Here is a 19,964-nt window from a genome sequence, read left to right as displayed (position 1 = left end):
TATCTGCGTGTCTCTGTGTGTATGTGTCTGTGTGTGCATGTGAGCGTGTATATACGTGTGTGCATGTGTGTGTGCGTGTCTGTGTGAGTGCATGTGCCTGTGTGTGTCTCTGCGTGTGTCTCTGTGTGAGTGTGTATGTATGTATATGTGTGTGTGTGCACGCGCACGCGTGTGTGGTCTGCAACGATCCTGCTAAGTGGTCTTCTTCCTAGTTTGAAGTCATCCTTCAGTGTTGCTGTCTAGATTCCAACCCTGACCAGGAAATCCAACAACCACATGACCTTGACACCACCCAAACTTGGACTTCTCTCTGCTCCAGGACAGTTTAAAGGACAGTGATCTGCACCTCCTAAAGTGGTAGGGATTAAATTCAACACCACACGAGAAATATTTGCAGAGGGTTCCTGTGCACAGCGAGTTCTCGGTTGCAAGAGAATGTTGCTGAGCACCTTCTCTGCTCGTAAAACGTTCAGTGACTTCTCAAGCTTTAACCCAGGCCTAGAGATGACTCTTCCTGACTTACCACCTCAACAAGAGTAAGCTGTGGGGTTTCAAAGGTGATCTTGATAGTTGTTAATTAAAGGCACATGGGAAATGAAAGTCAAGACACTTCAGTGTGTGTCAGGACACAGACAGGAAGGGTCCCTCTAAAGGCCTGTGTGACCGAGGCTCGCTCTTCAGCTTGTGGGACTAAGGAGAAGTGATCCAGAGTACTAACTGCATCAGAGGAATCCACAGAACTGTGCTGATCTGACAGTTGGGTGTGTGCGGAGGGAGGCTTGGTTGGATGCAGGTCACATCCTTTGAAATGTGTCTTTCCCTGTACACCCAATCCCCAATGCCTCTTTCTGTCTCTGGCTGCCCTGAAGTGAGCAGCTGTGCCGAGGACAGCTCAGATGCTCAGTCTCATCCCAGGCCCAGAGCAAAGGGGTTGGGTTACAACTGCCTGACACCTCCACAACCGTGAGCCGAATCAACCTCACCTCTGTTACAACTGCCTGACGCCTCCACAACCGTGAGCCGAATCAACCTCACCTCTGTTACAACTGCCTGACGCCTCCACAACCTTGAGCCGAATCAACCTCACCTCCTGAGAGCCTGTTCTCAGACTTCTCACACCAACAGGAAGTGACTGACACATTTGCCATCATTGTCATAGCTCCCTGACTATCTGTAATTAAAGTAACGAACGCCATTACAATGTTTCTGACATTAAGGTGGCAGAGCAGGTGCTTTCTAAGATCCACTTGACAAGTGACTGATACTAGTAACAGGAATCACACACAATCTGGGATGAGCTGTGTCCATGCACGCTGTTTACTCTTCCTGTATCTTAGAAGTGCAGATCCATACCTACCACTGATTTAATGCACTTACTATGGCCTCACAATATATGACTTAATTGCAAATCCTGAAGCAATTCTAAGGTTATAATTTAACAAGAGCCAGGAGTCTGTTCAAGAGCCATTTATGCGCCCCACACATCAAGCATCTGCATATTGGCAAGAAAAATAACTGTGTGTGCCATGATATTCACTTCAGGTTGCATTGTCTGGAGCACTGATCTGCTATAACCCCCAAAGAAACCTTAATAAAGAGTCACCGTCATTCTCCCCTTTAATGGGCAACTGTGGGACCTGTAGCTAAATTAGACAATTGGGCCTCGCTTGCAAAGTAAAAAGATGACCAGGGAGAGCTGTAAAGCAATCTATTTTCAACACTAGGGACCACCAGGTGCCCAAATCACTGAGTGCCTCTCACCCACACAGCAACATGCACAAGAATTCCCATAATTCATGATCCAGGGGTGTGGCTGGGGTACAACAAGCATTAACTCATGCCCATAAATGTGTGAAAATGGTTCATTCTACTCTAACAGCACCAATCACCTCATAATACATTAACTGTCCATATTTAAAATATGAGTAAGTCATGCAGACTGGTATGTATATCATATGTTCTTCAAAATGTAACTAAATCTCTGGTGCAGGAGCAGGTGAGATGGCCCGGAAGGTAAATACACTTCACACCAAGCCTGAAGACCTGAGTTCAATCCCCAGGCCCCACATGGTACAAGGAGAGAACCTACTACTGTCTTCTATTGCAAGTTGTCTTCTCTCTCTCTCTCTCACACACACACACTCACACACGCAGATACACATATACATATGCAGACACACAGACACACACATACATATGCAGACACACACACACACACGTGTGTGTGTGTGTGTGTGTGTGCGTGTGTGTGTGCATGTATATGTACTGAGAATTTCATGCCCTGTCCTTAGATGAAGGCAACAAATGGCTGCAGAGAGAATGGGTATTTCTCCAGAGGAAGCCCCTGATGGGTTATCCAGCCCAAAGGACCATCCCTAAACACTTAGTCACAGAGGCAGTCCTGAGGGGCACAGAGTGTTAGGAGGAGATGAGGGTACCTGGTGACCCTACAATTGATGCTGGCTACGAATCCGACGACCACCACATCCTTGTTGAGGGCGTCTCTGCAGATGTCAATGCCCACCACCATCAGGGACTTCAACTGTTAAACCAAGTTAGTCATGAGTTAGCTAATGGCACGAGCATCTTTCTCCCAAACAAGGGCATTTAAAAGACACTCCATTTACCCATTTACCACGTTATTCAAGGTAAGTACGTGTCAAAGAAATCAAGTTCCAGATGGGACAGATGATTAAGCCAGAAACCAAAGAATGGAAGATGGAGGAAGATTATGGCGGATACTTCACTAAGAGCCTCCCTTAGTGAGCGAGGGGTGGAGGTGGGCAATGATGAACCCACTCCAGTCCCTCCGACTGCTTGCTGAGGGTCCTCAGTTAGCTACTGCTGAGGTGGTGGGCGCCTGACCACATCTGCCGTGGTTGAGGAGGTACAAGGGACCGGCAACATCGCTGCTTTCACTTTCCTCGCTCGCCAGGCACTTGCTGAGGACCGACTGCAGGTGGGCAGTTCAGACAGCAGGCTGTGTGCAGGGCGCAAGGCCACCCTCAGAAAGGCCACTCCACTGCACACAGGCAAAAGCTGAGGCCATGGGACACAGTGTAAAATGGCAGCCAGAACACAAAGCCGTCCTCCCCCCGGGTCTGTGACACCCGGGAGCCTCTTCAGTGAAGTCTGTCAGCAGCTCAGAAGCTCCCTAAGAGGAAGGGCATTGTCGCACCCGCTTCTGGAATTTCTCTGCCAAGTCTGGGTAATGCCAGAACCCAGAGGGAGCTCAGCCACACACACTCGGGAAAGAGGGGGCCACAGAGGGTTTCCATGCCTGTCGTATTAACAGCTAGAAGTAATCTGGACCTACCTGACTGAAAGCATGCAGGAGACGATGGCGGGCTGCTTGCACACACCACGCCAATTAATTATAAAAAGCAAACTGGGCATCTCAGGAGGTCTGAGGACCAGCCCTCTGCCCCAAAGGTATCGAGGGGTAACTGAGACCCCGGGATCACATGATGCTACCCCCAATAGGATCTGGAAGCTACTGGTTATGGACAAGGAAAGTGTGACGGTTCTCACTGGAATCTCCACGGCCCACAGCTCGCCCCCAAGTTTGCAGGTCATCTGCATGGCAATCTTGGTGGCCACATTCATCATCATTCCCTGCTTATTCAGGGTCCGGGTTAGCACGCACTGGCTGGGGACGGGGCAGTCAGAGCTCAAATACTTTTTAATGGAGTCATAGTAGTTCTTCTGATTGGAAGGCAGAATGCACATCACCTAAAAGCAAAATAACAACAGATCAAGCCCAGCAAATTACACTTTTGAATAGCCTATGGGAAACACGTAAGTTAGGTTCTCTGAACAGGTCTGTTAGGAGAGTCAGAGATGAAAGCATGGATTCTCTAGATATCATCTGCCCCACGTTCCCAAGAGGCAACAGGAACCATGACTGTAGATCCCTCGAGAGGCCTTGGAGCCACTGGTGAATGAATCTGTACCTCTTGAAACCATGTTGCTCATCCAGCTTCCCTCCAATTGTACCCATTACCCTGGCAAAGTCAGCCACACAGACATTCAAGCTGCATGGAAACATCCGTGATTCCTCCTCACCCTCTCTCGACCTGAGTAGTCTCCTCGAACCCCCCTCTTGCAAGCTTTCTCCAGTGGTTAGCTAGCCACCCCGTGGCTCCATAGTAGTGCTTTTAGAACACTTGTACCATGAGTAGTCAAGAGTAAGGGGCGCCCTGTAATGTACCATCAAAAGGTTCTAAGAAATGACAGGAAATGGCAGGAACCCTGGGCTCTGGGAAAGAACACGAGAGTTCTTTTTACATACCTGTGCTTTTACAGTTTTGCACTCAAGGAATTTAATGCTCTTAGAGTGATAGAATTCTCTTCATTTAATGTAATATCCATTGAATAGTGTGAGTGTGTGTGTGTGTGAGAGAGAGTATGAGTGTGTGTGAGTGTGTGTGAGTGTGTGTGAGTGTGTGTGAGTGTGAGTGTGTGAGAGAGTGTGAGTGTGTATGAGTGTATGTGTGAGTGTGTGTGTGAGTGTGTGCGTGTGTGTGAGTGCGCGTTTGTCTGTAACGGGGAGAAAAGACTACAGTGGTCCTCAGGGGAACGGAACAGGCATGTGAGGAACTGCATAGTTCAGCTGTAGGGGCCCAGGTCTGATAGACAAGTAAAATGCAAATTTTTTATGGTAGGTAGAAAGCTTTCTACTAACAGAGGTGCCAATCTTACCTTTCCTAGGGTGTGGCAAAATGATGCTTCGGCTGCAAAGTCAGCCATCCATGCACACAAAGCAGGGATGTGCATCCACACACATACACACAGGAAAACAAACACATGCACACAGACAGACAAGTACACATGAGTGTGCATACAAGTGAGCAGGCACACACACACGCGCGCGCAAGCATGCACACATACCACATACACATGGCTACACACACACACACACACACACACACACACACAAACACACAGACATACACACAACCAAACGCCACATTTGGGCAAGCAGCCACACACAGAGTGACACACATTGTGCTCACTCTGCTGCTCTGGAAGGTTAGGTAGTTACCCCAGGGTCCTACCACCAATGAAAACCTACAGCAGGTAGCCAGAGCTCAGGGGACCCTGGGCCGAGAAGCAGCGGAGAGACACCTAAGCCTTGAAATAGTCTCCTGGACTATGGTAAAGACCAGGGAGGGACACCCTAACACTGCAGGGTGACATGGGGGTCAGTTTCCCTAACGCATCTGTGAAAGACAACCCCAGCAAGTTATAAACTGTGCAGACATGAATAGGGCTCCAGAGAGCAGTAGCCGGTTATTTAAAAGTTGTTAGAGTTAGGAAAATCAAGTACTGATAAAAATGCTGGCATGTATACTTTGAGTATTTTGAGGGAAGTGCACAGAAATTTGAAAACATCACGAGGTTGGTTTCACGTCAGCTTAGCTAAAGTCATTTGACAGGAGAGGAAATGTCTCTCCAGGATGGGGTTGTAGGCAAGTCTACAGGGAGTTTTCTTAATTAGCGGCCCAGGGGAGGCCCAGCCCATTGTGGGTGGGGTCACACCTGGGCTGGTGGTACTGGGTCCTATAAGAAAGCAGGCTGAGCAAGCCAAGGGCAGTAAGCCTGCAAGCAGCACCCTCCATGGCCTCTGCATCAACTCCTGCCTCCAGATCCCAGCCCTGCTTGAGTTCCTGACTTCCTCCAGTGATGAACAGTGCTGTGGAAGTGTAAGCCAAACAAACCCGTTCCTCCCCGGGTTGCTTTGGTCCCGGGGTTTTATCACAGCAATTGTAACCCTGATGAAGACAATAGTATGTTCAGAACTTTTCTTTTATACTTCAGACATTAAGTGTAAATATTATGCATGTAAAATCCAGAACACATGTCACACTTACCAACTGAACATCAGGGTTGACATGCAGCTGGATGGCTCGAAGGAATGCTGCTGGTCTATCGTCCACTTTTATGCTACATAAAAAGGTTATTTAATTGTCTTTTTAGTAACATGCCCTCATGAGGTGTTAGAAAAAATACAGATGGCTTCAACAGAATAGTCATTTTATGGAAAATAAAATCCTTAGAGAAAAATGGAAACCTCTCAAATCTAATGTTGTTTTTCTAGTATGCTGTGTACCAAAATACGCGATAACCATTCTGTTAGCGTATTAAAATTGATATAAGTAGACATTTTCTCAATTGTACAGAATCCCCTTAATTGATAGTTTGGTATTCAAAATTTTGTTAAACATGAAGTTCTGAAAGTTCGAGCCCATAACTTCAAATGTCTGAAGCAGGACAAGAGATTTCCAAAATGCTTCAGGACTCACTAACGGAAGGCCTAGGTGTCTGGCAAACCCATCCGAACCACAAAGGGGTGGCAGTATTTGCCCTTACCTGGGAACGGCCTGTTTGGAGCCTGTGCTTTCTAGCCTTAGTGGCCCAGTCAGCAGGACTGTCAATTACACAACTGTGTAAGGGGCCAGAGACTACAGTAAGGGTTCTTACATACGGGCACTTGCCAATGTAGTCTCTACATATGAGATAAAATTATCTGCTCCCCCACACACAAGGTGTGCTGAGGGGGAGGGAGGAAGAGCCTCAGTGCTCCGTGTTCTCCTGCCCTCCCCAACAGCCACCTGAAGGGCAGATTCAGTCATAAGAGGAGAATTCTAATGTGTGTAAAATGAGACTTTGGGAACTGCTGAGGCTTTGGACGGCACATACGCTGCTGACATCATTTGTTATTGTGTGTTTACAGAGTAACTTCAAACAAGATGTAAGAGTGAGTCTACAAGTTCATCAAGGTCAATTTCATGGCAACAACGATACTTAGTTTAGAGCTTGACTGCATCTGTAAACACTAAGCTTCCATCCCTTTCTTCTTCATTCCCGGCAGCCAACTGAGCATCTATGCCCGGGAGTCACTCCAAATGCTCAGAGCATGAACAGGGGACCTGGGCTCTTGTTTGCTCCTTTTGTCAGAAAGCTACCCTAACACTAGTGTTACTGTAACTTTTTGAAGCCTACGATCTATCAAGTCAGTCAGGGTGTGCATTTATTTACTCTTTAATATCATGTTTGCTAATACTTTGTGTAAATAACTGAGCTGAAAGGTTAAAGCAGAGAAGGTGCCACACGGACTTAGGTTTGCCCAACTGAGGGAATGAGCCTTACAACAAACTTACAAAGCCAGTAAAAATGTATCTTAGCATTCTTAAAGATCTGCGTAGTTTTGTCTTCTGTACCTGAGTGTTTTGTGTACCACGTGTGCGCCTGGGGCTGGAAGAGTCAGGGAAAGGCCATGAGATTCCCCCGGTGCCACAGCTACATACAGATGTGAGCTGCCACATGAGTGCTGGGAAGCGAACTCAGCCCCAGAGGGACTGCTGAGCCATCTTCAGCCCCTACATTTTAGTTTTATAAAACAACTAAATAAACATATATAAAACCTAACTTCTTGTGAGTAATTCTGACATTTCAGGAAACGTTGCTGGAGTCCTGGAGGGACTGTGCATTTCTTGCTGAGGACTGAAGTTCATTCACCAGCACTCACACTGATTCAAATCCACTAGTAACTCCAGCTCTGGAGGGTCTGACACCTCTGCCTTCCATGCCACTCACATTGATGTGCCCACACCCACGCACAGACATACAGACATCATACTTTTATAAAAAAAATTATTACTAAAATGAATGTATTATAGGTATGCCAGGCATCATCTCTGTCAAACCAAATCAACACATGAAAAAAATTCACCGTATGCTCACATTTTGGGGTAGCCCACGTTAAATCCCATGGGACCTGCAACTCTCCTCAAGCAGCTCAGCAGGGCTTCGATCAAGTTCTCAGCCCTGGCGCAGCATATGACCAACCATCTATTCAAAGGCTGAGAACTCAAGACTTTGCAAGTGCGCATATCCTTGGACCAATCAGCAGCAGATGCGGGCAGACACTGAGAAAAACCAAGATCGTGAGAGGACTGAGGTGCAAGATATGACAGGCCCCGTGCGGGCAACCCTGATGACACACGCCGCTAGTGTCGGACCGGAGAAGGGGTCTCGGTGCCCCCTTCCACCCGTCTGCCCTTTCCATGGACGCTCAGGCATGCAGGCTGTCCGCTTTGGACTTCCTGCTTAAACCATCCAAAACAATGACCACCGACACTCTCGTTCATCGTGCTTTGGTGAACCCTGCAGGACGTGAGACTTTCTTTTAGTGAGAAACAGCTACACAGAGAGCAAAGATGAGGCCAATAGCGGTTTCGTGTGTACATTTGTGTTCATGCTCTGTGTCCAGATTCAAAGCCCCAGGGATCCCGCGAACCCCCTGCCTCTGCATCCCAGAGGGATGCCACACCTAGCTTTCCATGGGTGTTGGAGAGCTGAACTCGGGCCCAAGGAACCATCACTCCATCGTAGTGTTACAGAACCAAAGTGGTGTTTCTCAGTTTTTACAAATTGAAACATAGTAGCATACAGAAGTGCTGAGAGCCAGATGGCAGCAAGTTTAGAATGCCAGAGGCTTTGCCACAACCAATGGACTTTCTGCCGAGCACCGAGTTCCAGCCACTGCCATCTGCATCAGGTCTATGTCTGGGATGCAGCTACAGGAGACCCTGGCACACAACAGGAAGGGAAGGCTAACCCCTCTAAGTGGTTACCCTGGGAACCAAGTTCATCCCAGCCTTCAGAGGGCCCTGCTAACTTCCTTCAGTGCTGCGGTCATCCTATGGACACCATGGTCCAGGACAAAATGCCTCCAGACTTGGTCCTTAGGGTCCTTCTTGACCCAGAAAAGCATGGGTCAAGAAGCGAATGACACAGCCACAGTCATCAAGTGGCCTCTACATTTTGATGTCCCTTTCATATCTTCCACCAAAGCCTGGATGAAGGGTGATTTCTCTCTTCCTGTCTCAGCTCACTTCTAACCAAGCACCGTGTCTCAAGGTGAGGTCTGTATGAGTCGCTGACCTTGTATGTGAAACTGGACAATGCTATTAAGTCACCCTCTATGGGTTAGAACTGACAAGGGCAGCCATGCTTGCTTGTTTGTTTTTAGTTGCCTAGTGTGACAGTTGGTCATAGGCAGCCATGTGTGACTTGCAATGATTTGAAATAGCAATTACAAAATGCCTGAACCATGTCCACTGGGTGGTGCTAAGTCCACACAACTAAACTGACACCGAAGAGAACATCAAAAGAGACTCAAAGTGTTAGGACCAAGACAGGGCAGGACCCTGGCCTAACACATGCGACGAGCCCAATCACCCCGGCGAGTGAGCAAACACATTCAAGCAAACCCTTTCAAAGAGAAGAGAAGGCGAGCTCACTGTGTAGTCCTGCAGAAGTAGTTTTTCAGAAGGAACTACCCGGCCAGTCAGGGATATCTGCCTCCCAAAATGTAGTCCCCAGGTCTCAAGCTCAAACCGAGCCACTTGGTTTCTGCAAACAGAGTCATTTTCAATCACAGCAGGATGTGTTTTCAAAAATCACAGATACAACAGTAATTTATAGAATCACACAGGGGTGGTTTTCTATGTCTGGGGTTTCTGGCTTCTATTCCTCACGATATACATCATATATATATAATTTATATATTTATTTTTGGCAGCTCAAAATAATTATGTCAACCACTGTGCCCACAGAGAACAGGAAGGGAGGGAAGATTGCTGTGGGCTGCAGGGATCCAAGACAAACCCAGTTTCACCCTATCGTATCTACCCTTCAGTAACAGATGACCTTGAGCAGACTGTTACATCTTTTTTCAAATGCCTTGCTTCCTGAAAGGCAAAATGCAGATACTGTATCATACACTTGTAAAGATTAAAAATGGCAAGACTTGAAAATGCTCACCACAGTGCTGCCCTGCTGCTGTCAATGAAGGTAAGATACCATTCTAGAAGGAACTATTTACCAAGGGGATTATTTGGAGTTGGTGTATGCAGATTTCTCCTGGGAACATTTGGATGTATCGGCTGTGGAGAAGGTGGGGATAGGAATTCAGCTTTATCTTCTAGATGAGATATGGCTGCAGTACTAAGCTGGGCAGTCAGTGTGGATAGGGGAGGAGATCAGGAGCCTTCCTGGAGTTTTGGGCAGTCAATGGCTGCTGGGAGAGGAGGAACCACATTCCTCAGTGACAAGGACACTGCTACAATGTCCTTAATCAAATAAACATCACCGCCTTATTTTTGTAGTTAACCCAAATTAAATGCAATGGGACGCTAAGAAGGCATGGAAGTATGAGAGATTCTTAGAAAGCGATTCAGTGGCAGAGACAAGGACAATAATAGGGGACTGTGATCAAAGTACATTACACATGCATACACGTCACGAATACGAAATTAAGGAATAAATATTATAACACAGAAATAATTCAGCTTCAGGAAATCCATAGGTTACAGTTGGTGGGGGGGGGCGGTGGAGGCTAGTCACATCAACAGAACATGTGACCTGTACCTCTGGATGTCATCCACAAGCCGGGCCAGTTGTTGCTGCCGCCCCACAGGACTGAGCCGAGTTTCTTCAGCCACCGCCTTCATCAGGTGGAAATCTGCGATTGCCTGGCTAGACAGGCCTGTGAGAGGAGAGCAAACGCAACGTAGAGGAAAACACAGGCAGACGGGCTGGCCCGCTTAGGCATGATTCCCACTAAAACTAGTCAGATGCACCGTTCAGTACAGTGGCAAGCCCCGGGAGGCACCAACAGCTTCCGATAGAGGAGTGTGGTGACTGCAATCCCAGCATTCATGAGTTCTGAGCCAGCCTGGGCTACAAAGTCATTTCAAGGCCAGTCTAGGTTACATGGTGAATCAATCTCCCTGTCTCTGTCTCTCTCTCTCCCAGGAAGTTTCGGGCTGGAGAGATGATTCAATTGTTAAGAGCACGTGTTGCTCTTCCAGAGGACCCAGAATGGATTCTCAGCATCCACACAGTCTCAAGGGATTCAATACCCTTTCTGACCTCCTTGGGCACCAGAAACACAAAGGCAAAACATAAAACAATAAACTAAAGTTTGGGGGAGGGAGATACGGTTCAACAGGTATGAGCACTGGCTCCGGCGGACATTCGGGCAGGTTCTACTACATAGTGAGAATTGCTTTTTGAGAACTGGTGCATGAAGAAATGAAGGGTCATTCTGGTCTCGCTCTAACAAAATAGTCTGACTTAAAAAAAAAGTCTTGTGGTTTCCTTGACTGGTAAACTTCAAAAGCACAGCAAAAAAAGCAGCTTGGCCTCTGGAAATGACCCAGAGACTGGTCCATCAAGTTTACAGGTAGAATGTGTGACAGAAAAGAGTTTGCAGAGGCACTTCATCTCCCCCACTTGTCCCAGCCATTGTGTAAGCTACTTAAAGGACCCCTTGTCCCCAGGTATGTGAACACTTTGGCATTCAGCTAACGTAAGCGGAGTCAGTGAACTCTACCCACAGACCTTACCTGTGAGAAAGCAGAGCTCTGGGATCAGGTGGACCATCTGAGGCTCCGCGTTATCCTTTCTCTTTCTTTTCAACAGACTAACAAGCACTGGCTGATTTAGGTCAGATAGAGTGATATTGTATTGCTATAAAATACAAGATTAATGAGGGGACAGCAAATGTGGACACAGAGCAGAGGGGCATCCTCGGTTGCAAGCAATACCCAATCCCCCAAATGGGCCCCTCAGTAAATCTCTTACTACTCCTCACAGCTGTCTTCCCAGGACTCACCTTTTCTACCTTTAATTACCTTTTATTTTTAATTGAGTTTTAATTTAGTGAAGTGAATAGTATGTGTGTGTTTATGTGTGTGTAAATGCATTTACATCATGACCCAATTGTGTAGTCCATTGTCTCCTTCCCTTATGTGAATCCTGAAAATTCAAACTTAAATAATCCAGGCTTTGCAGACAGTCTATACCTGCTCAGCCATCTCACTGGTCCTTTATTATCCTTTAGCTTGCAACACTATTTTTAAGATGCAATTCTCCTGCTTCCTCTGGGTGTCCTCCAGATTGAGGACAGCCTTTAGCTGTCTGTACACACATTATGACTGAAGCATGCATCCCATGCTACAAGCCATCTAAATTCACATTAACGATGTCTACACACAAGTTGCAGGCAAAGGCTATACCGTACTCAACTTCCCAAAAGAACAAAATGGTTTTTGATACCCGGATGTCAGGGGAGGAGAAGCAGCTTAGGAGTGACGAGGAGGAATTTGATACCCAGCTCTTCTGTCCACAGCGTGTGTCACACTCCTCTCTGTCCCCTTCCTAAACTCGAAGTTCACCTTGCCAAAGTTCATTTCCAAAGGCAAATCATAACTAAGGCTAACTTCCAGTATAGCTAATGACAGGACTAGAATTATAAAATACCTAGGAATTATTTTTTACTGGCCATCACAATTCTAATTAAGGGCAGAATGTGCGAACTTTCTCTAGTCCCATAAGGACTTTTATTCTTTAAAATAAAAACCAGTTCAGGAATACACGGTTAGAGTTTGGAGCATAGCAAATGCTAAGGGAAAATACTCAGAGCAGCCTTTATCAAAAGAGTCTGCACAGAACTTCACTGATTCAGTATAGGTGGCTGGGGCATTTTCTTCCCCTCGGGAACTGGGGTGGACACAGAAACAGAAGAGAAACAGCCCTTGAAATTTCTCGTAACTACATCTGCATAGCAAAGCTGCACTCATGACAGACCGCATCTGTGGGGGCAGACCCTGCATAGCCCTTCACAGCGAAGCTGCAAGGAACCAGATGAGCTCCTGAGGGCTTGACCCTTCACCCTGTGCCAGCCATAGGGTGCTGGGCCTGAGTGGTAAGTCAAGGAAGCTGCATACAGAAGACAGAGTCCAAGAACAGTGGGCAGTCAAGAGCCATAGACTCCTACAGAACAGCTCTACCTAACCCAGCTACTTCAGGAAGAAGGTCTTCTACTCAAGGCACAGGGCCAAGAAAGATTCCTGAAATGGCTGTCCAAAGGCAGATTTTATCTTCTCCCTGGACCCAATTTTCTCAGAATTTTCAAATATTTTCCATAAGATAATGTTTTCCACTTTGAAGACTAAACAGAAGTTTAGTGTGCATTTCCTACTTCAGAAAGTAGGACGTTTTGAAATCTGCCTTGATTTTGTTTCCTTTCCTTCGTAACTACAAAGAGCATGCCAAGGAACCACAAAAAATAAAAAAAATGAATAAATAAAAATAAAAAAGGACTGGGTCTTTCCATGGTGCCCTTTTTAGAAAATGACAGGTCCTAAAATACATTTATTCAAATAAGAACCAATTCGCTGATGTGGCACAGAAACCCAACCATTTAACAAAGTACAGGTTTGGAGAGAGAGAGCACAGGCTGGGAGAGGGAGGGAGAGAGAGCGACAGAGAGGGAGGGAGAGAGGGAGAGAGCGAGGGAGGGGAGAGTCAGCCAGTGGCCAAATGAAAGGCCCAGAACCTGGGAGAAAGAGAGAACATGAGCGGCTGAATGGGAAGCCTGGAAGCCAGGAGGAAGAGAGAGAGAGAGAGAGAGAGAGAGAGAGAGAGAGAGAGAGAGAGAGAGAGAGAGAGCACATCAGCGTCTGAGCAAGAGGCCCAGAGCATCAACAGCAGCAGCTTCCAGAAACTATTTTAAGAAGTGCCTCTGGGGACAGTGTCAGTGCCTTGGCAGGCACAAGCTGCACGGGGAGACAGCATTAGGGCTGCCGTAAGGCCAGGCCACAGCTGGGAGACAGCATCAACACCGTGCTAGAAACTATCTGACCGCTGGGGCCTCAGCCTCATCCCCATCTGCACCTTGAGCATCGATCACTGGAGCTGCAACACTGCCTGCATCTGCAGGAGGGATGCCTGAGTCATGGTCCCATCTACACGGAGAAGACAGACCATCTGAGCCTGTGGGTCCATCCACACCTGGAGAAGCCATCTCCAGAGGTTCCGCCCTGCCTGCACCTGCATGAAGAACATTTCAGCAGAGCCACAACCCCCAACTACACCAGTTGGAGGAAGAGGTACCCCCGAAGCAAGGCTCCACCTGTATTGACTGGAGGAAGAAATGGGTATACAACGGAGTAAGAATACACTCAACGGAAAGACCTGAACACCCAACACAGATGAAGCAGAAGAAAACAACATTAAAAATAACTTTATGAAGATAATTAAGGCCCTTAAAGAGGAAATGAAAAGTTCCCTTAAAGAAATAGAGGAAAAGATAAAAAATAAAAATGGAGGAGATCAACAAAGCACTTACAGAATCAATCAAACAGGTGAAGGAAATGATTCAAGACTTGGAAACTGAAATAGAGGAATAGAGGCAAAAAAAAAAAAAAAAAAAAAAAAAAAAAAACACAAACTGAGGGGACTCCCTGAAATGGAAAGTCTGGGTAAATGATTGGGAAGAACAGAATACAAGAGATGGGATAGAGGAGTTCAGGCAATGACGATACGATAGAGGAAATAGATTCATTGGTCAAAGAAAATGTTAAGCCCAACAAATTCTTAACACAAAATATCCAGGAAATCTGGGACACCGTAAAAAGACCAAACCTAAGAATAACAGGGTTAGAAGGAGAAGTCCAGCTCAAAGGCACAGAAAATATGTTCAACAAAATCACAGAAGAAACCTTTGCCAACCTAAAAAAAAAGCCATACCTATGAAAGTATAAGAAGTTTACAGAACATCAAATAGATGGACCAAAAAATAAAGTTATCTTACCACATAATAATCAAAACACTAAAAACATACGGAATAAAGAATATTAAGAGCTGCAAAGGAAAAAGATCAGGTAACATTTAAGGCAGACCTATCAGAACTACACTCGACTTCTCAATGCAAACAATGAAAGCCAGATGTCCTGGTCAGGTGTTATGTACACACTAAGAGACCACGGATGCTAGCTCAGACTACCGTACCCAGCAAAGCTTTCAATCACCATAAATGGAGAAAACAAGATATTCCACGACAAAACATGATTTAAACAATACCTATTTACAAATCTATCCCTACAGAAAGTACCAGAAGGAAAACTCCAACCCAAGGAAATTAGCTACAACCACAAAAACACAGGCAAAAAATAATCCCACACTAGCAAATCCCTAAGAAGAGAAACACACACATACACAACACCACCAACAACAACAAAAATAAAAATAACAGGAATTAGCAATCACTGGTCATTATTACCCCTTAATATCAATAGACTCAATTTGCCTATAAAAAGACATAGGCTAACAGGATGGATACAAAAACAGCATCCATCCTTCTGCTGCATACAAGAAACACACCTCAACTACAAAGACAGACATTATCACATAGTAAAGGGTTGGAAAAGATTTTCTGATCAAATGGACCTAAGGAACAAGCTAGTGTGGCTATCCTAGTATCTAACAAAATAGACTTCAAACTAAAATCAGTCAAAAGAGACGGAAGAAGTTCATTTCATATTTGTTACAAGAAAAAAATCCATCAAGATGAAGTCTCAATTCTGAGCATCTATGCTTCAAATACAAGGGCACCTTCATTTGCCAAAGAAACACTATTAAAGATTAAATCACACACCAAGAACCACACACTAATTAATAGTGGGAGATTTCAAGACCCCACACTCACCACTGGACAGATCTCCTAGACAGAAGCTTAACAAACACAAGAACTAACAATGTTATGACTCAAATGGGCCTAACAGACATCTATAGAACATTCTACTCAAACACAAAAGAATATACCTTCTTCTCAGCACCACAGAATCTTCTCTAAAATTGACCACATACATACTCAGTAACAAAGCAAGCCTCAACAAATTAAAACAAAAATTGAAATAACCCTTTGTATCTTACCAGATAACCATGGCTTAAAGTTAGAAGTTAATATCAACACTAATTGCAGAAACCCTACAAACTCATAAAAATTGAACAGTGCTCAACTGAATCACCACTGGGTCAAGGAAAAAAAAAATAAAGAAATTAAAGATTTCCTAAAATTCAATAAAAATACCAAACTTATGGGACACAATGAAAGCAATGATAAGAGGAACGTTCACAGCACTAAATGCCTACATAAAGAAGCTGGAGAAACCCCACACTATCAAGTCAACAGAACAACAGAAAGTGCCAGAACAAAAAGAAGCAAACCCTAGAGAAGCAGATGTGTAGAAATAATCAAATTGAGGGCTGAAATCAGTAAAATAAAAACAGTACAAAGAATCAATGAAACAAACAGTTGTTCTTAGAGAAAATCAACAAGATGGACAAACCTTTATCCAAACTAACCACAAGACAGGCAGAGAATATCCAAATTAACAGAATCAGAAACGAAAATGAGGACATAACATCAGACACTGAGGAAATCCAGGTTATCGTCAGGTCATACTTCAAAAACCTGTATTCCACAAAATTGGAAAATTTAAAGGAAATGAACAACTTTTCTGGATAAGTACCATATACCAAAATTAAATCAAGACCAGATAAACAACTTAAATAGACTTATAACCCTTATTGTAATAGAAACAGTCATCAAAAGTCTCCCAACCAAGAAAGGCCCAGGGCCAGATGGTTCCAGTGCAGAATTCTACCAGAATTTCAAAGGAGAGCTAATACCAACTCCTCAAATTATTCCACACAAAACAAACGGAAGGATCATTGCCAAACTCTTTTTATGAGATGCAGTTATCCTGATACCCAAGCCACAGGAAGACACAACTAAGGTAAAGAATTACAGACCAACTTCCTTCATAAACATTGATGCGAAAATACTCAAAAAGGTACTGGCAAATTAAATCCAATAACATATCAAAAAAAAAAAAATCATCCACCATAACCAAGTGGGATTCATCCCTGAGATGTGGAGACAGTTCAACATATAAAAAACCCATTGATGTAATCCACCATATAAACAAACTGAAAGAAGAAAAAAAAAAAAAAACTCCACATGACCATCTCATTAGATGCTGAAAAAGCTTTCAACAAAATTCAAAACCCCTTCATGATAAAGGTCTCGGAGAGAGCAGGGATACAAGGAACATAACCTAAAAATAATAAAGGCAATACACAGCAAGCCAACAGCCAACATCAAACCAAATGGAGAGAAACTCAAAATGATCCCATTGAAATCAGAAACAAGACAAGGATGTCCACTCTCTCCATATCTATTCAATGTTGTACTCAAAGTTCTAGCTAGAGCCATAAGACAACAAAAGGAGATCAAAGGGATACAAATCGGAAAAGAAGAAATCAAACTTTTGCTACTTGCTGATGACATGGTAGTATACATAAGTGACCCCAAAAACTCTACCAGGAAACTACTACAAGTGATAAACACCTTCAGTAATGTAACAGGATACAAGATTTACTCATAAAAAAAGCAACACTCCTCCTATATACAGAAAATAAAGGGGCTGAGAAAGAAAACAGAGAAACATCACCCTTTATAATAGCCACAAACAACATAAAATATTTTGGGCTAATTCTAAGCAAACAAGTGAACGACCTTTATAAAAAAGAACTTTTAAGTCTCTGAAGAAAGAAATTGAAAAAGACATCAGAAAATGCAAAGATCTGCCATGCTCTTGGATAGGTAGGATTAACATAGTAAAAATGGCAATCTTACCAAAAGCAATCTACAGATTCAATGCAATCCCCATCAAAATCCCACCATTTTCCCACAGACCTCCCTGGCTTCTGGCAACCTCTGTTGCACTGGCTAAGTCAATGGGCACAGCTGCTTCAGATTCCAGAGAAAAACTGTTTCACGTGTCTTTCTGTACCTAGCTTCTTTCATTCAGCATAATGATCTCAGGAGCACAATGTATACCTGTCCCAAATGTACATCGTGGAGATGTGTAACTACTACCTACCCATGAAAAAACAAAATAACTACTGATAAGTAAGGGGGGAAAGCCACTGAAAGCCACTTAGGCTAAGGGAGGTTGGGTGGTTTAGCCCCTCATGGTGATATTTCTGAAGAAGCAAAGCCAGATACATGACTAGTGACACTTCCATGAGGAAGAAATAAAGAGAGTTTGATGCCACCACACCATTTGCCAAAAGTGGCTAAGCAGAAAAGAACTTTTCCAGGACATGCGTGAGGGTCAAGTTTGTTTTCTGGGTTTTCATTTGTTTGTTTTAAATTTATCTGTGAGATTTGAGAGGTCTCAATGATTACAGGGAAAGCACCTCTGCTGAGAGCCTGGAAAGGGAAGGGCATCAGGACTGTAAACGAACAGAACTTCCAGAGGCAGCAAGAGATTCGACAATAAATTGCTCATGGAGTGTCCCCTATGGGATAGAAACTCGGCTGATAACCCAAGGTGACTCAAGTAGTTCAAATCTCTCCTTGAGGAGAGATTCCAGGAGAGGAGCAGGCCCTGCCCAAACAGCTGAGTTCAGGGACAGCAAGCATCCTGGATCAGCACCACAGGCTCCCGGGGACCATGCTGCCTGGCTGAGAACTGAAGGTTGGTCAGTGCTTGTTTGCCTTAAAGGTATCCAGGAAGAGGAAGCAATGTACATAAATGTTGGGGGAGAGATGGAGTCAAGAACTACAAAAGGCCAGTACTCCCATACGCAGAATGGTTTAGGAGATCGGGGTGGGGGTGGGGTGAGAGACAGGGGAAGGGAAGGTAGCCGATCAAAACCCCACAGGAAGACTCCTAAGAGCACTGGAAGCATTACAGCTTGGGCGTGGCATGCTCAGATAGGATTTTAAGAATATAGGAGACAGGGTGAGGGTCCTAGCCAAGCCAGAGGCAATGAGGTAGAGATGGGACAAGCGAGTCGTGTGGGAGGTAGGCTCATCCGGATGGTTCAGGGAATTTTCTGGAAGGAATAGTGTAGTGGTCTGCATTTGTGAAATGTCCCCTACAGACTCCTATATTTGAACATTTGATATCCAGCTGGAAGTGTTGTTTTACGTTGTGGAAGCTTTGGGACAAGGAGCAAAGGGAAGTGGATGGGGGTGGGGGCAGTCCTGAGATTTTATAGTCCAGCCCAAGTCTGGTTCACTCTGCAATGTGACCCAGCCGGCTTCCTGCCCCTGCCGCCCCCCTCCCGCCCCCCACTGCCTACTTCTTCCTCACCCCTCACTGTGGTAGAATGATTCCCTGGAACTGTAAGCCAGGAGAAACCTATCTCCCTTAAATTGTTCCTTGTTAGAACGGTTACAACTACAAGAAAAGTCACTAAAGCAGAAGGCGGTCTCTAGGCTAAGGAGACAGGACGCAAGCCTACCTGCTTGTAGTAATCCATGTAGGTGACCTCAGAGCCATCCCGCTTCTGAAAGACATGAGTAGGCTTCACAGACCAGTCAATGTCATCGATACGGTATGTTTTGTTGTTGTAGCTGGTAAATTGAAAATCCGAAAACACTTTGCCTTAGGTGCATGGCTAGCACACCACAATCTTGAGTTAACTCAAAATGCACGATCCACTCCTGAGATTATGGAAGGCTCTGCTTTGTAAGCGTAGTCACACAGACTCCACACATCCTTAGATGCTCCAGTGATGAAATCCATTTGACTCCCTGCTATCCTTTACTGTCACATGTCAACTCCTCTGCCAATCACTCAATTCTGGAACACTGTTAATCTCCCACCTTGAACTGACCCTCAGCAAAACAAGAACCAGTGGTCTAGGCCATTCCAAGTTCCTTTTCCTCAAAACGGTATTGTCTCCTGTGGCCTGGCCTGCAGCAGAGACCTCCCGGAGCTCCATGTACCTTAAAAGGTGTCTCCAAAAGAGTGTGACAAGCTAATGCATCAAAATAAACGTGGGATGACATTCCTGTGCCTGGCAAGGTAAAACCCAGCTAGGCCGCCCCTCTGTGGCTCAGCCCAAGGAACCAGCTCTAAGATGGAAAAGGCCAGGCCAGTCACTGGGATGGCCCGAAAGGAAATCAGTCTTTGACAAGCTTTCGAGAACCCCGGAAGATTCCTAACCTGCTGGTGTTGTATTTGGCTCAAAGTTCACTGAGGGTAAACTACACTGACCAATCTGGGAACTTGCGAAGGAGTAAGCAG

General features: G+C 45.1%; 1 protein-coding gene across 1 annotated transcript in view; it reads right to left on the bottom strand.

Annotated features, from left to right (window-relative positions):
* Piwil4 (piwi like RNA-mediated gene silencing 4) overlaps positions 1 to 19,964 on the bottom strand; it is a 36,733-nt gene that overhangs the window by 4,287 nt on the left and 12,482 nt on the right. The window contains exons 9-16 of the mRNA XM_051200071.1: positions 19,177 to 19,288; positions 11,418 to 11,541; positions 10,438 to 10,555; positions 9,309 to 9,420; positions 7,747 to 7,931; positions 5,874 to 5,946; positions 3,532 to 3,732; positions 2,439 to 2,542 (exon numbers count right to left, since the gene is read on the bottom strand). Of these exons, the coding sequence (XP_051056028.1) occupies positions 2,439 to 2,542; positions 3,532 to 3,732; positions 5,874 to 5,946; positions 7,747 to 7,931; positions 9,309 to 9,420; positions 10,438 to 10,555; positions 11,418 to 11,541; positions 19,177 to 19,288 (1,029 nt within the window). The remainder of the gene's footprint in view (positions 1 to 2,438; positions 2,543 to 3,531; positions 3,733 to 5,873; positions 5,947 to 7,746; positions 7,932 to 9,308; positions 9,421 to 10,437; positions 10,556 to 11,417; positions 11,542 to 19,176; positions 19,289 to 19,964) is intronic.

Source organism: Phodopus roborovskii, unplaced genomic scaffold, assembly GCF_943737965.1.
Source record: "Phodopus roborovskii unplaced genomic scaffold, PHOROB, whole genome shotgun sequence".
In the NCBI taxonomy this organism is placed as follows: Eukaryota; Metazoa; Chordata; class Mammalia; order Rodentia; family Cricetidae; genus Phodopus; species Phodopus roborovskii.
This window is presented reverse-complemented; position numbering and strand designations above follow the sequence as displayed.